The sequence below is a fragment of the Tetrahymena thermophila genome (assembly GCF_000189635.1).
Source record: "Tetrahymena thermophila SB210 genomic scaffold scf_8254764, whole genome shotgun sequence".
NCBI lineage: Eukaryota > Ciliophora > Oligohymenophorea > Hymenostomatida > Tetrahymenidae > Tetrahymena > Tetrahymena thermophila.
Genome location: NW_002476523.1, coordinates 294,441 through 312,598, shown reverse-complemented (window position 1 = coordinate 312,598; position 18,158 = coordinate 294,441). Strand labels below are relative to the sequence as shown.

Below are 18,158 nucleotides of genomic sequence, written 5' to 3'. Positions count from 1 at the left end.
CCTTAAATACTACTTGTTGTTCCACAACCTCCACAAGTGAAAGAGTCACTAGAGCAAGCAACAGAAGCACCTGGGCTAGGAGGGTATAAGCATACAAAACCAGTATCCTTGCTTGCATTTGTACCGATAGGGCAAGTTGTTACACAATTTGTTCCATCGTAATATTAACCTGAATTAATATTTCCTGTTCCTACAGCTGTTGAACATGAGTTGCAAACCCAACCATTCAAATTAGAACCCACTATTACAGATTAGCAATCAATAACACCACAAGTGGACCCTTTTCCAATAGCAAATAATTTCTAAATATCATTTGTTGACCCACATCCATTACATGTTTTACTATCATTTGAGCAGGCAACTAATTAACCTGGATTTGATTTTATACAGTTAAATCCAGTAGCTTGACTTACTGAATATCCTTTACCACAATTACTAATACATGATTTACCATAGTATTAACCAGATGGAATAAGATCAATACCAGTAGCAGCACTACAAGATTAGCATATCCAACCATTTTAAGTAGCGCCTATTGCTTTTTAAGAGCAATCTTTAACTGTACAAGTATTTCCACCTGAGTAAGTGAATAGATTTTAAAGACTAGGAGTATCCCCACATCCTGCACAAGTAGAAGAATCTTTAGAACATGCCACCGGTTTGGGGTTTTTATAACAAGTATAGCCTGTTGAAGCACTTGCTGTGTATCCATCAGGACAATTTGTTACACAAGTAGTACCATCAAAATATTAACCTTTAGGAATATTTCCATCTCCTGAAGCTTACATACAAGAGTTGCATACCCAACCATTCAGGAAAGGTCCTATAGTAGCTGCATGACAATCTTTCACATAGCATTTACTATTACTAGGTTTATAATTAAATATTCTTAAATATTCATTTTTATTTCCGCATCCGCTACAAGTTGCCTAGTCTGTAGAACATCCTACCTCTGTACCAGGATTAGGAGGAGGGGAACAAACAAATTATGTATCTTAACTTGCTGATTAACCTGAAGGACAAGTATCTACACAAGTTTTATTAATACCATCATAATATTAGCCTTTAGGAATATTACCAGTTCCTGTAGCTGATTTGCAAGAGTTACAAACCCAACCATTCAAAATAGTTGCTGCATTAGAAGAGCAATCTATGACATTGCACAATTTTGAACTTAGGTCGAAATTAAATTAATTTACAGCGAAATAATTTAAACCACACTCATTGCAACCTGAGCTCAGAGAGCAATCAACTGGCTAGCCTGGATTTGCAACTTAACAATTATAACCATTAAGATCACTTGCATACAAACCTGGACTACATTATTAAACGCACTAAGTACCTTCAAAAAAAGGACCTTACGAAGTAAGATCACTTTGTACATCTTAACAAGATGAACAAACTGCGCCATTTAAGTTATTTCCAACAGAGCTTTGAGTACAATCTTTAACCTAACAATAAGAACCAGTAAATTAAAAAAGATTTAAAATTGCAGCTGAGCCTTAAGCACATAGATCGCATGATTATGCACCTTTATTACAAGTAATTTAATCACCAACATTAGCAGCATCCGCTAATATAAACATGACGCAACTTATGATAATCAAATTAGTTAAGGTTTTCATTTCAAAAATGTATTTTTAATATTTATTTTTTTTAATTAAATATTATAAAATCAAATATTAGAACAAGAATTCTTAAAGATTAATTTGAAACTGTTAGGCTAATAATAATTATGAATGATTACAATAAAAAATGATTGTTATTGAATAATTAAGATTAGATTTACCTTAATTGCTTTTATTTAATGTGTAAACAAAGAATATATTTGAATAATTTATTAAAACTTTTATTAGTTTTTGCCTAATGTACAAATCTGCAGTTACACTAGTTAGTTATTAATTAATTATGGTATATAATAATTTTGAAATATTAAATGGAATTCAGTTATTATTTTTCTAGATAAAAAGTTTCTTTGATTACAACCTCTCACAAAATAATAATTAATTAATTTGATTTTGATGTAAAGATTTATCAATTTGAAGTTATAAATTTAATTTGAAAATTGAGTAACTGTAAACCAATCTAATATAAATTTATTAATACAAACTCATTTAATAATGATAGATTATTTTATAGTACTAAAATTGGACATCAAAATTTTTTAGAGATTTAAATCTGCAATTTTTAAAATTTTAAATGCTAAATATTTTAGCCCAAAATGTAATTTATTAAATATGAACATATAAATCTATAATAATTATTTTAGATTAAGTTTCATGAAATAAATAAAAATACAAAATAAGTTATATAAATCAATTCATCATTTGCTTTATTTTTAATAAAAAAAACAAAGGATTAATTATGAAATTTTTTTGATAAATTCTGAAAAATGTTTGATGCAAATCAAATAAAATTCTGAAGTAACAAACTAGAAAAAAATTGCAAAATTAAATTATGGAAATTGATTTGATAAAGCAATTAATTTGCGAAATAGTTCCCAATCTAAAAATTTAATCAATCATTATGATTAAATATAATTTGGAAGGAAAGTTACATTACAAGTGATAAATACTAACGAATAATCTGATAAATCAAATTTTGTAACTAATTGGGAAAAAAATGATTATATTTATATCAGTTACACTTACTTAATTAATTTATTATATAAAATATATGCAACAATTTTGCATATACTATTCATATTTTTAATATAGAAACATTATCTAGATAAATTAAAATACTAATATTGCCATTCCCTTTGAATTAATCTTATTAGAATGACAACTTTTTATAGATATATGAAACATTTATTTTTATTTAAAGAAAATTCGGATTAATGTATTTAAATTATTCCACTCACTACCTTGATATCTTATTTATCTTTATAATAGTCAACAAAGACATAATAGAGTATTTGGAAAACTACTCAAAATTTCCTTATTCTTCAAAAAATAATAAAGATAATGGCAATTAAGTTTTTCCTTTTTATAAAATTTATTATTTTTTAAAATTAATTTTGATTATGAAATGTTTATAAGTATTATTAATTATTAAAGTATTTGAAAGCTAATTTAAACCTATATAATTTAGTTTAAATTAATTTTTATATCATTATGTATTTGTATTTCAATTCGTATAAATAAGCAAACAAGTTTGTTTCTACAAATCTTATTAGATTAAAAATTGCAACGTCTTTAATTTATTATAAATGTAAAAATTGGAAGAAAATATGTCTATTTATTTTTGTATTCTAAAATATATATAATTAAATAACTAAATTGAATTTAATTTATGAAAGAATAGTAATAATTATTTTACTTGAATATAATCTTAGTAAGATGCATGGCATTTTTTCTTTTTTATTGATTATTTAGTTTTTAAGGTGAAAATCCATCAAATAAAAATATTTACATATTCTTTTATGTGCTAAATAATTTAAAATGTTTCTTTGAAATCAAAATTTATATTGCATCTTTCATATCTATAGTTAATCAATGTAAAAATGAATTGATTTTTAAGTTTACTACTATAAATAAATGCTAAATCTGTTGATCCACTAAACATTGAATTATTTTTTTATAATGGAGAACTAAATAAATTTGATTATGTTTCAAAATAAAATTAGTCTTCAAATGAAAAGCAATAGCTCAAATATTCTGATTAAATCTAGTATATTGTATGTTTTAAAAACTTAATTTTTAATAAAAAACATATTACATAAATAACAAAATATTTTTGTAATGTCAAATGGCTTCATTAATCATGTACTATATTATTGTTTAATCAAATCGAGTAAAATCTAGATATAAATTTTATTCAATGATATTTTTTACCAACAAAATGATAAGCAATATACAAAAAAGTGATTTTTGTGATTTTATTTTTCAGATTTCATTTTGCTAATAATATAAAACCAATAATCTTATTTTCTTATTAATTTTCATTTAGCAAAATTTAGATAAATTATCATTGTTAAATGAAAAAATAAAAGTGAAATATATATTTGATTTTTAATAGGTAATTCATCATCTTTTAGATTTTATAGATAAATAAAAGAATTTGATAAGTGTAACTTTAGTATTTTTTTGAAGGAAGTCTTCATGCCTTCTCAAATAAAAATCCAAATTTATAGCTTATTATTTTTACTACAAAATAGAAATATTTCAATCAAATAAGCAAAGAATTCATTGACAATCTTGTGATGGTAATTAAGATGGTTTGATATAAAAGAAAATTTAAAAGAGGTAAAATAATAATTAAATTGTTCATAAAAAATCAAATATTTGTTTTTTCATGTTATTTTTATTATTTAAAAATTAAATGATGACTCAATTATCGATCAGATTTTTAATCTTTCTTTGTAGTAATGAAGGATTGATTATAATCAATTTTACTAAATAACTCAACCATTTTTAAAAATGCTAAGAATGAGTCTATCTATTTCTTTAGATTGTTTGTACTTATTAATAAATATTAATAATAAGTCTATCTATTTCTTTAGATTGTTTGTACTTATTAATAAATATTAATAATAAGTTAAATACTAAATTGTATTTTGAAGATGTAAGCTAAATACAATTTTCACTTATTTTTAAATGATTAAATAAGTTACAAAAATTCATTGCGCAAAGATTTTAACAAATTTAATTTACTGATTTTGTAATTTTGAGTAGTAAACTTTGTCATATAAATAAAGTAATATTGTATGTATTTATATGTTAACTATTATTCAATTTAAAATAATTGTTAATTTTAAATAATATTTTCTTAAGAGTTTATTTAGAATTGAGTATATTTAAAAAGCTAGTTTATTTTAATTGTATTATTGTTCTGTAAAAAAATTGCTTAAATATTACAATAGGGTGAGGTATTTTGATGTTTTTTCTTTAAATTTGATTTGCTTTATATTGTTTTTCAATTCCCCTTTTAAAATCAAAATCACTCATTAATCAAAATAAGCCAAAGAAGTTATTATTAAAACCGTGTTTAAATGATAATGAAAATCAATTTTCTTATATTTACGTAATATTATAAAAAGATATTTTTCGTTTGAAGTCATAATTAATTTTTAGAAAAGATCTAAATTAATTATAAATTTTCATAATAAGTTACACAAATAGAAATTTAATAGGAAATAAAAAATTTGGAGAAAAAAATATTTTATTTTTTATTTGTTTAAAAAATTATAATAGTTTAAATTTTATAAACTCCTATTAAATAAACCAATTTTTTGACAATTCTATTATAAGTAAAAATAGTTGAAAGGAATAAATCATGGTATCTCTATTCATTTATTGAATGGTTTATCTTGAAAATAAAACAATAATATCAAAGAAGTATTAAGTTTATATTTACATATATTATTTTCATTCAAATTTACATCTAATACTAATTAAATTATGTATTCCAATATATTATTATACCCACCCTTATAAAAAATGATCTATTTATCAAATAACTTTGAAATTTTCATTTTTATTTTAGGCGGGTGTGATGTTATGAAAGTCATGATATATCTGTTTCAACCAATAAATAAATTTTCCATATTTACTTTAGATAAATAAATAAATGCATAAAATAAAAGGGATCGCAAAATTCATGCTTTATAATTTAAGATTTTGATTTACAAAAATCCTATTGTTCAATAAAAAACAAATTTGATAAATATTCTTATATTAGATATTCAATATAAGAATACTTCTTTAATCAGGAATTAGTTTATCATTCATTTATTCTATATAAATTATAATCATTTTTATGATACTTGTTTACATGCTTTTGCCTTAAAATTTTTGAAACAATATACTTCTAAATTTGATTTGGGTTTAGAAAATAAATTGCGATAAGAAAAAACAATCCTTTTAATCAAAAATTTTAAGTTTCAAAATTTTATTATTAACTCATCAATTAATTAATTAAGAAACTGTTTCATAAATAAGAAATGATTTTTTAGTTAAAATTAAAGCATAAGGAAAATCATTTATTAATTATTTATCAAAGTAAAGAAATGAATGAAAATAAAATATTTTATTATGTAAATAAATATTAAATAAACAAATAATTTCAATATATCTTTATTATTAAAATAATAAGCTCTTTAATATATTTGCTTCAAGTTGAAACTTGATTAATAATTTGAAGTAAGTAATAAAAAATTAATTTTTTTAATTTTCTTATCAATTCTGAAAAACGAATTTAATTAATTCTGAAATATTAATTTAATGAATTCTGAAAAATCAGCTTAATAAATTCTGAGATAAGATTGATTACAATCTAATTTAAGGATTTAAAAGGCAATTTTGCGTTATCAAGTAAGTAAAAAAAAAATTATTAAAATCAAATTGAATACATTTTTTTTAAATTAATTATAAACCAAAAGGAGTTACAGTTTTCAATTATTATAATCAAAATTGCTGAAACTTTTAATTTATTTATAAAGAAAGATACATTATAAAATGATTTTAAACTTTATTATTTTTATCTTCAAAAGCTATTTATATATTCATTAGAGCAAAATAACTATGTAAAATATTGATGGCAAATATTTTTTTATATGTTTTTTATTTAACCATTCTATTGTTACATCTGATAGATCGATCTAATTCATCTCATTAATTAAAATGAATATTTTTAAATTTGTAACTTTATTAAGTTTCTAAATACAGTTATTTAATTAGATTACAATTACTCATAAAAGGTATTTGTAACCTAAATGATTAAAAATCCAAAAAATTATATTAATTTTAATTAAATAGAAATAATTAAGAAAAGCTACACAAAATACTGATAATACTTACAAATCTATTGTTTTATATATAAAAATTGTAGTAAATTTAAATAATAATACTTCTATGTAAAGTTTATAGCAATTTATTAATAATTAATAAAGAGGATTCTAAATTAAATCACTCTATATAATTGACTAATACTAATATATTTTAATTATTTTATTATTAATTTATTTAAAATTAGTTTAATGAGTTTTCTTTTTGGTACTTGTCATTTTTTTATGGAAGGAAATACATTCTACTTTTAAATATCTTTAGAAAATAATTCAATTTTATTTCAAAATCTTTACTGAATAAGTATAATGTCTCTATTTCAATTTCTTCTTTATAAATTAATTAGAAAACTAAAATTAGTATTTTTAGAAATTTAAATCATTCAAATTAAATATAATGCCATTAAAATTATTTATTTTAGAAAAATAAAATTAGATTATAACATTTCCTTATCTTGATATATTATATATTTATTTAAATATTGTAAAAATAATAATTATTCACTCCACCTAGAATGATGCTAATTTATACTTTCTACTTCAAAGTTTTTGAGAAAAGATAGGGCAGGTGGTTTATTTTGTAAAAATCTTAAAAAATATTTTGTAGAAAGAATACTAGAAAAATAATATTTTCAGCTTTATAACAAATAAAAAATTATTTATATAAATTTGCAAAAATAAAATATTTATTATTCTTAATATTTTGATATTAATTCAGAAGAAGAAATTTAAAATAGCAAAAACTAAAACATAACCAATTAGATTTGAGTATGAGGCATTATTTCCTGCAGCAGGAGTAGATGCTACTTTACATACGTATCCAGTAGCTACGCTTGCTGATTAGCCACTTGGACACTCCGATACGCATGTTGAACCGTTGTAATATTTTCCTGAGGCTATATTACCACTACCAGTAGCTTAACTACAAGAATTACAAACCCAACCATTCAGATTAGATCCAACTCCAGCTGTTGAGCAATCAGTAACTGAACAATTATTACCCTTACTATGAGTGAAGAGGCCTTAAATGGCAGTTGTTGATCCACATCCTCCACAAGTTGAGGAATCACTAGAGCATGCAACGTCTGTACCTTGACCTCTACAAACAAATCCAGTACTTGCACTGGCTTATTAACCATTAGGACAGTTTGGTACGCAAGTTTTTCCATCATAGAATTATCCTTTAGGAATATTGTAATTTCCAGATGCTGAGCTACAAGAATTGCAGACCCAGCCATTCAGATTATTGCCAACTATAGACAAATTACAATCTGTAACAGAGCAATTGATTCCTTTTCCACGAGTAAACAGGTTTTATATGGCATTTGTAGATCCACATCCTCCGCAAGTTGAAGAATCAGTAGAGCAGGTTACATCACTACCAGGGCTAGGAGGGTATTAGCAAGTAAATCCATTTGCTTAATTTGCTTGCTAACCAGTAGGACAGCTTGACACACAAGTTTTACCATCAAAATACTAACCTTTAGCTATATTTCCACTTCCAGAAGCATTTTAACAAGAATTACAGATCCAACCATTCAAATTAGAACCAATTATTTTCGAATGGCAGTCAATAGCAGAACATGAGCTACCTTTTGATTTACTGAATAAATTTTAGATATCACTTGTTAATCCACATCCATTACAAGTTTAAGAATCGTTAGAGCATGCAACATCTTAACCTGGATTAGTTTGTTAGCAATTATATCCAGTTGCTAAATTTGCTATATATCCATCAGGACATTTACTGACACATCCAACTTTAGTATCTAAGAAATATTATCCATCAAGTACAGGATAGTTAGCTCCAGTAACAACACCACAAGATCTACAAATCCATCCAGCAAAATTCGAGTTTTAAGAAGAACTAAGTGTAGAATTAAGTGCAGGAGCTGAACAATTTATAACATTACAATTATTTCCACTTACATATTAGAACAATTATTAAATGGAATTATCATTTCCACATCCATTGCATGTAGAAGAATCATTTGAACATGGAACAGGAGCAGGATTTGTTACGCAAATAAAATTAGTATCAGCACTTGCTACTCCATTATTAGGACAAGTATTTACACATGTTTTACTTCTAGAGTCATAGTATTAACCTTAAGGGATATTACCTATTCCAGGAGCAAGGGAACAAGAATTACAAACCCAGCCATTAAGGTTAAGATTAATAGTACTTTACTTACAGTCAATAACTGAGCAAGTATTTCCAGATCCATAAGCAAATAGGTTTGCAAACTAGCATCCAGTACAATCTTTAGAGTTTTTAGAGCATGAAACTCCAGTTCCTGGATTAGGTTAATTTACGCAAATAAATTTAGTTAATTAATTCGCATATTTACCTTGAGGACAAGTATCTACACAAGTTTAAGCATTAGGATCGTAATATTAACCTGAAGGAACATTACCATTTCCTTTAGCTTAATAACAAGAATTACAAACGAATCCATTCAAAAAAAGATATAATACATTAGCAGAGCAGTCATTAATCATACATTACTATGTTTAAGAATCAAATTTAAATTAAGAAATGGCATCTAAGTTATTTGCACACCCTGAACAATCTGCAGCCTAATCACTACATTTAACAAGTCTTCCAAGATTTGCTGTTTAACAATTATTTTATGTATATCTATTTGCATATTAACCTTAAGGGCAGTTCTAAATACAATCAGTGCCATCGTAAAATGTATATTAAGTGCAAGAACCACAAACAAAACCATTTTTATTAGTTCCGATTTTTGAGCAATCAGCAATAAAGCACTAATAACCACTCTTCAATGAGAACAAATTTGAGATTTAACTAGTATATCCACATGCTTTACAAGTTCCATCCAAAGAACAATAAACAGGATTCCCTGGTTAACAGATAACAGTAAGCATAAGAGAGCTAAAGAAAACCACAAGGATGAATAAATTTTTCATTTTTCTAAATGTTTATTCTAAAAGTTTGTTGAATAATTTGATTATTAAATCTGTATGAATATTAAACCTGAAAAGATTTAAAGTGAAATTTGAAACTTTTTTTTTCCCATTTAGATTAATTTTTTTGTTATTACCATCTAAGAATCATCATAATTTAATTTAAGTCTATTGATAATTACTAAATATTGATTTAAGATCTTCAAATGCAACTGCTTTAACTCATATACCTTTATGAATTATTAATTATTGTTAAAAAAATAAAAAAATCTAAATACTGTAATAACCATTGTTAAGGTTTTACTTTTATTATTAATTTTTGGAAATAATAAAGTGTAAAAAACCGAGAAAATAAATGGTGATCGGCCCTCAAATGAGTAGTGTGATTTTAATAGGTTTTACTGTATGTATTATATATTTAAATATAATAATGTATTGAAAACTAAGAAATACTCCTGATATTATAAGCTAATAATATTGAAATTAATTTTGGAGATATATTATAAACCTCAAAAAGGTTACAATACAACTTTTTATTTTTTAATTTAAATATGCGTTGAAAGTAAAAAATAATAAATTAATCCTATTATATCACAAAAAGTAATCTTACTCAAATTTTATTTTTTCTATTTAATCATTTAAAAGTCTATAAAAAATTATAATATTTTAGAAATATTTTATTCAAAATGGATTGAATAGACGAAATAAATTATTTTATAATATCAAAAATAAAATATTTATTTGTTTCATACATTTATTTATGTTTATTATCATAAAATTAGGTTACAAAAATTAATATAATAAATGATTTAAATAATTTTTGAAAATGAAAGTTATAATAGTTATTGATGTCATAATAAAATGAGACTTCTGTTTTAAGTGTAAAGTGAAAAAGTAAAACTCTTACTATATTAATCCTACTAATTTATAATTTATAATTTTTAAGACTTTGTTGTTAATTAATAATTGTCACTAATAGATGATAAATGCTGATACTTTTAAGAAATAAATCGATTATTTTATAATTCAACTAATCTAAATAATTAGTTTCACTTTCTTTTATATTATATCTAAATACAAATTTAAAAATTATTAGTAAATATCATTTATGTATACACCAATATATTTATTTTTTAATTTATAATATCAAAAATTAAATATTTATTTGCTTTATTCATTTATCTATATGTATTGCTATAAGTTTAAGTTACATAAATTAGAAAATGATTTCAATTGCTTTTGAAAATGACAGTTAGATAGATCAGTGGCTGATTTTATAATAATATGAAACTTCTGTCGTAAGTGTAAAAGTGACAAAGAAAAATTATGAATATATTAATCCTACTAATTAATAATTTATAATTTTAAAAACTTAGTTATTAATTAATAATTATCAACAGTAGATGATAAAAACTGATCCTTTTAATAAATAAATTGATTATTTTTATAATTCAACTAATCTAAATATTTAGTTTCACTTTCTTTTATTTTTTATATAAATAAAAAATTTGAATTACTAGCAAATATCTATTAGTCATGCATACATTTATACATTTTAGAAAATTTAATTAAAAAAATTTGATTTACATAAATAATCACTCATAAAAATCAATTCAAATTATTGAACAAATTATAAAAATTAATTATTTATAACTTTTTTACTAATTCTGGTTAAGATTAACTTGTATTCAACTTAAAAAACTCTAAGATATGCTTGAATGCTAATTATATCTTGAATATAAATAATTGAACTATTTTTAAAACAATATTTGCTTACAAAAGTTATTTTCAATTTATTTCTTTTATTTATTTAAAATTAAGTTACAAAATTTAAAATTAGTAGAAACTTACAGTCATATATTTATTTATATTTTTTGAAAATGTAATTAAAAAAACTTGATTAACATTATCACTCATCAATCTGAATACAAATTATTGAATAAGTTATAAAAATTAATTATTAATAAATTTTCTTACTAATTCTAAACAAGATTAACTTGTATTCAACTTAAAAAACTCTAAAATATGCTTCAATGAAAATTATATCTTGAATATTAAATAATTGATATATTATTAAAACAATATTTGCTTACAAAAGTTATTTTCAATTTATTTCTTTTATTTATTAAAAATTAAGTTACAAAATTTAAAATTATATTATTAGAAACTATCAGTCTTGTATTTATTTATATATTTTTGAAAATGTAATTAAAAAAACTTGATTAACATTATCACTCATCAATCTGAATACAAATTATTGAATAAGTTATAAAAATTAATTATTTATAAATTTTCTTACAAATTCTGAACAAGATTAACTTATATTGAACTTAATAAATTCTGAAATATGCTTGAATGCAAATTATATCTTGAATATAAATAATTGATGTATTATAAAAACAAGATTTGCTTACAGAAGCTATTTTCAAATTATTTCTTTTATATTTTTAAATTTAAGTTACAGTTTTTTGTTTTTATTGACCTACGATATAAATTTAAATATCTTTATAAGATGATGAATTGTGATATCTCTTTTTTCTTATTATTTGTATTGAAATAGATATAAATTATTTATTTAATTCAACATATTAGAGATTTTAGCTTTCAAAATAATAATCAATAGTTTCAAAAATTATTCATCTTTAAAAATATAAATGTTTTCTTTTATAAATTGAAATAGTGTAAAAAAGAAGTTATCGTTTGTAATCTAAAAAAAAAGAAGTATTTTATTTAAACTTCTTTAGATTAAAACTAAAAAACTGTTGTAAATTTATAAATATTTTTTTTACCTATTATGGAGAATTTCATAATAGATGAGAATAAATATTTGATGCTTCTAACAAAAATTCAATTAAAAAAGCTATCAAATGATTACAAAGAATATGTTTTGATATTCAATTATATTTTTAAATTATTTTTAACTTGAGACTTTTATTTTAGTAATAAAATAATTTTTATTGTTTTAAGGAAAAATAATTATTGGATTTTAAAATTTTGTAGAAATAAAAAAAATGAAAGAAAAATTATATTTATTTATAAAGGACGTTCAATTAAAATTAGTTTATTTAATATTTTTATTTATTAAAAATTTATTCTACTAATAATAAGATTCTAATTATTATTTTAAAAATAGAGGAGAAAATTTTATGATTTTTTTTAGCCAAAATCTTGTAGATAATATTTTGGATATTCTAAATATAATCAAATTAATTATTTAGTGGTTTAGGCATAAAATTAACTTTTGATTTTATTTTAAAAAATGTTTTCCTTTTTGAAAAAGATTTTATGTTATATTTTAATAATTAAATATTTAAAATAAAGTTTTATTTATTTAAGAATTAAATCTGTAAAAAGATATTTTAAAAATTTAATTTATTTAAGAATAAATTAATAAAAATAATTTTAATTACTTAAAATGCTGACTAATGATCCTTTTTTTAATAGTCCTTAATAAGGAATTTTAAAAAATTTATCACCATTTTATGCTTAAAAAGATTGTGGAGGGGTTGGTGAAAATTAATGAGGGACTACAGTAATTCAATAAAATAATTTCTTAATTATCAAAAAATCCAGTGAAGAGCCTTGAAAAAGACTGTACCCTAGGGTACTTTACATATTTTTTACTATCCTATCTCAAAATATTTTTTAATAAAATATATTACATTCCACTATACAAATATTTAATATTTATTCATCCTGTTTTCACCACTTTTTTATCATCATTAGAAATCTATTTCAAAGGCAACTAGTCTTTTTGATTTAAGACACTTGCTTTTTACTTTCAGTTATTATGATTCACTGATTTAGTTTTCACTTTTTTTATTATAAATTAGCTTAAATTACTAAAAAAATTAAATAAAACAAATTTTTAGATAATTTAAATTTTAAATTAATAAATAAAAAAAGCATTAGAAAAATAAAAAAGATCAAGAAAAATAAATTAAAAGAGCTTTTTTATTATTTTAATTTTATTTTATAAATAAAAATATGTTCTTTGATTTTATATAATAAATTTTTATTTAGTAGATTTTTCTGTTTTAGTATAGTAATGACAGAAATATTAATAATATCTCTAATTCTTCTCTAATCAGTATAGTTTTTTTTTGCAAGCTCAAAATTATTTAGGTTTAGAGGTTGTTTGTACCTAATAAGGGTATTTAAAACTATTTAAATAAATTTTAATAATTGTATAAATTTTCAAATCATTGATAATTAACGTAAATTTATTTTTTTTAAAATAAATAAAATATTAAAAAATTAGGATAATTATTTAAGAAAAATAAATCTGTAAATTTATTTATTTATATTTAGATATTTAGGATGAATTAATAATACAGTAAGTATATTTTTTTCTTTTTTTTCTTCAAAATTAAAATTAAGATACAAATTTATAATTTATTACTCAAATTTTTATTTAGATTTAATTCTTTATTGAAATAAATTTAGTAATTACTTTAAAATAAAAAACTTGAAATATTGAGATAAAATTTAGCTTAGCTTTTTCAGAGATATAAATTTGTTTAGATAAGAGTTGTTTTGTTTATTATCGTTAAATATCATATTTATACTTTTATTTGATATTTAAATTTATGATAAATTATTATTTTAAACATTAATTTACTTTAAATTAGATAAAAATATTATGATTAAATTCTCAAATTTTTTGTGAAATTTAAATTTTTTTAAAATAAATAATAAAAGAGGTATTTTAAATATTAAAAAATAAAAAATTAGTTTATTGAATACTAAAAAAATATTTATCATATGAATCCATAAATAAATATATTAATAAGTGATACAATCTATTTATTTTTTTATGTAATCTAAAATATCAGAATAATAAATTTAGAATAGCAGCAAAGCCTAAAATGAAAGTTATTAGACTTGCATTGGATGCAGTAGATTAGTTATTATTTCCTGAAGCAGGATTAGATAATGGTTTACATACATATCCAGTATCTGCAGTTGCTGATTGACCACTTGGACAATCAGCTACACATGTTTTACCATCGTAATATTAACCTACAGGAATATTACTACTACCAGAAGCTGAACTGCAAGATTTACAAACCCAACCATTAAGATTAGATCCTACCACAGACAATTTACAATCAGTGACAGAACATATGTTTCCTTATCCATGAGTAAATAAGTTTTATATCGTATTAGTTGCTCCACAACCTGCACAAGTTGAAGAATCAGTAGAGCAGGTTACACTAGCTCCAGGATTAGGAGGGTTTTAACAAACAAATCCAGTATCGACAGATGCTTGTTAACCGATAGGACAATTTTTCACACAAGTTTTACCATCAAAATATTAGCCTGCAGCAACATTAGCTCCTCCAGATGCATTTTAACAAGAATTACAAACCCAACCATTAAGATTAGATCCTACCACAGACAATTTACAATCAGTGACAGAACATATGTTTCCTTATCCATGAGTAAATAAGTTTTATATCGTATTAGTTGCTCCACAACCTGCACAAGTTGAAGAATCAGTAGAGCAGGTTACACTAGCTCCAGGATTAGGAGGGTTTTAACAAACAAATCCAGTATCGACAGATGCTTGTTAACCGATAGGACAATTTTTCACACAAGTTTTACCATCAAAATATTAGCCTGCAGCAACATTAGCTCCTCCAGATGCATTTTAACAAGAATTACAAACCCAACCATTCAAATTAGATCCTATCACAGATAAGTTACAATCAGTGACAGAACATAGGTTTCCTTTTCCATGAGTAAATAAGTTTTATATGGAATTAGTCGTTCCACACCCTCCACAAGTTGAAGAATCAGTAGAGCAGGCTACAGAAGTTCCAGGACTAGGAGGGTATTAGCAAACAAATCCGGTATCTGCAGAAGCTTGCTATCCTGGTGGGCAATTTTTTACACAAGTTTTACCATCAAAATATTAACCTGCAGCAATATTACCACTACCAGAAGCATTTTAGCAAGAATTACAAATCCAACCATTCAAATTAGAGCCAATTATGTTGGAAGAGCAATCAGTAACTTCACATAAATTACCTTTAGATTTACTGAATAAGTTTTAGATATCACTTGTCGATCCACATCCTCCACAGGTCTATGCATCTTTTGAACATGCTACAGGTACCCCTGGATTGATTACTTAACAAGTATACCCTGTAGCTGCACTTGCTGATTAACCAGGAGGGCAATTGTCTGTACAACTTGAACCATTATAATATTTTCCTTAAAAAGGTGTTTAAGCATTAACAAAACTACAAGAATTACAGACCCAACCATTAAATTTAGTTGCCTAAGTGCAATCTTAAACAATACAATTATTTCCGCTCACATAATTAAAGTAGCCTTATGTTGCAACATCGCTTCCACATCCTTTACACGTAGAAGAATCATTAGAGCATGGAACCGCTACTGGAACTGGTCTGCAAAGGTAATCAGTATTAGCACTTGCTGATGTTCCAATCGGGCAGCTTTTAACGCAAGTATCAGCATTTTCATCATAGTATTCACCTTAAGGGATATTATCACTTCCAGTGGCAAGGGCACAAGATTTACATATCCAACCATTTACAGATGCAGAAAATGCATATTAATGACAATCAATAACAGAGCAATTTTACCCAGATACATGTTTAAACATGTTTACAGTATCGGGATTATTTCCACATCCATTACATGTTTAAGAATCTTAAGAGCATTAAACTTAAGTTCCTGGGTTAGGTGGGGCTTAACAAACAAATCCAGTAGATTAGTCTGCTTTATAACCTGAAGGACAAGTATCTGTGCAAGTTTTATGATCATAAAATTTACCTTTTGGAATATTTCCACTTCCAGAAGCAGTACTACAGGAGTTACAAACATAACCATTTAAAAATCTAACTCCGTTAGTAGAGCAATTAGTAACTTAACATTGGTTAACTCCGTTATTATATGTAAATTATTAAGTGTAATAATCATTTTATCCACATCCATCGCAATTTTGATCACCTTGATCGCAACCAACCCCCTAACCTTGGTTTACTACTTCACAAATATAACTTGTAAAATCTCCTGCTTATTAACCTTAAGGGCACTCATTAACACAGTTTGTACCATCAAAATATTGACCTGATGTAACTTATTAATCACCATTATAACAAGAATTGCAAATCCAACCATTCTTGAGATTTCCAATGGTTTAACAATCAGTAACATAACAGGATCCATTTTAATAGGTAAATAGTTGCTAAATGTCAGGAGTTGAACCACATGCAGAGCAATTCTGGTTACCATATGAACAAGGCATATTATTACCTAAAATCTAGGCTTTTATAGCTGAAAATGAAATACAACTTATGAGAATTAAGAAATTTAAGTTTTTCATTTTAAATAAGATTATTTTTAATGTTTTTTAGTTAATATAATTACTAACTTTCAGAAAACTGTAAAACACTAATAATATTTAATGATGAATTTGAAACTGTCAATATAATATTAATTTTTTAAATATTTCTTTTAAATTATTTAATCAACAATTTGATTTTTAAAAATCATAAGATACAAAAATCACAATTATTTTATTTAAAATTAAAAATTTTTATTTTTTATACAAAAATGATTTCTAAAACAAAATTTATCTACTATAAATATTCAAAAAAATTATCTTTATGAAGATATAAAATATTTTTTATTCCTGAAAAATTAAAAAATCACGTAAATTTTGCAGAGGTATTTCATTCTTAACTGTGTATTCTAAATTACAATATATTTAATTCAGATATCTATAATTAAAGAAATCAGATTACAGAGCTATACTAACCTGAAAATATTTATAGTATTATTATAATTATTACTAACATTAACGTAATAACGCTTTTTAGCTTACACAAGCAACTTTCCTGTATTTATTATGATACAGAATTTAAATTACAAAAAATAATTAAATTAATCCTACCAATTCTTTAAATGTTATCTTTCAAAATTTAATTACTTTGATCTAATCTGAAAATAGATGAATTTTAATATATTGAGGATATTTATGGTTGTTTTAAAAAGAGTAAAAATAATTATTTTATTTTTTCAAAATTTTTTTAAATATGTCTTTCAAATCAAAATATGACTGTCATCTATTATTCTTACAATAAAAGCACTTTATATGAATTCCATTTAAAATTATATTTAAAAACATCTTAAAATAATGATAAATTAAAAAAATTGTATTTATTTATTGTCCATTTGTAATATAAAAAAATAACCTAAATAAATATATTAAGTTATTGTTTTTAGCTTGAAAGCATGATAGCGAAAAACAAATAAAAAAATAATTGTTTCACTTTTAAAAAATACAAATTGAAGAATCAGTTTTTAATTAAGAAAATCGTACTTGAAGATATATTTAATAAATAAATAAATAAGTTATATAATTAATTCTTTCTTAAAAATTCTAATCAATTCTGAATAAGTTATTAAC

The 18,158-nt window shown here is 23.0% G+C and overlaps 3 protein-coding genes across 3 annotated transcripts in view; all 3 read right to left on the bottom strand. All coding sequences in view use genetic code 6, as the record gives it.

Moving 5' to 3' along the window:
- TTHERM_00634680 (hypothetical protein) overlaps positions 1-1,586 on the bottom strand; it is a gene marked incomplete at both ends in the record, with an annotated part of 2,420 nt that extends 834 nt beyond the window's left edge. Inside the window, one exon of the mRNA XM_001010107.3 lies at positions 14-1,586. Within this exon, the coding sequence (XP_001010107.3) occupies positions 14-1,586 (1,573 nt within the window). The remainder of the gene's footprint in view (positions 1-13) is intronic.
- Positions 1,587-7,498: 5,912 nt separating this feature from the next.
- On the bottom strand, positions 7,499-9,718 carry TTHERM_00634670 (hypothetical protein; the record flags this gene model as incomplete). Its single annotated transcript, XM_001010106.1, has 1 exon — positions 7,499-9,718. The coding sequence occupies one exon, from the start codon at positions 9,716-9,718 to the stop codon at positions 7,499-7,501; it is 2,220 nt and encodes a 739-aa protein (XP_001010106.1).
- A 4,828-nt stretch (positions 9,719-14,546) lies between these two features.
- Positions 14,547-16,994, bottom strand: TTHERM_00634650 (hypothetical protein; the record flags this gene model as incomplete). Its single annotated transcript, XM_001010104.1, has 1 exon — positions 14,547-16,994. The coding sequence occupies one exon, from the start codon at positions 16,992-16,994 to the stop codon at positions 14,547-14,549; it is 2,448 nt and encodes an 815-aa protein (XP_001010104.1).
- Positions 16,995-18,158: the final 1,164 nt, after the last annotated feature.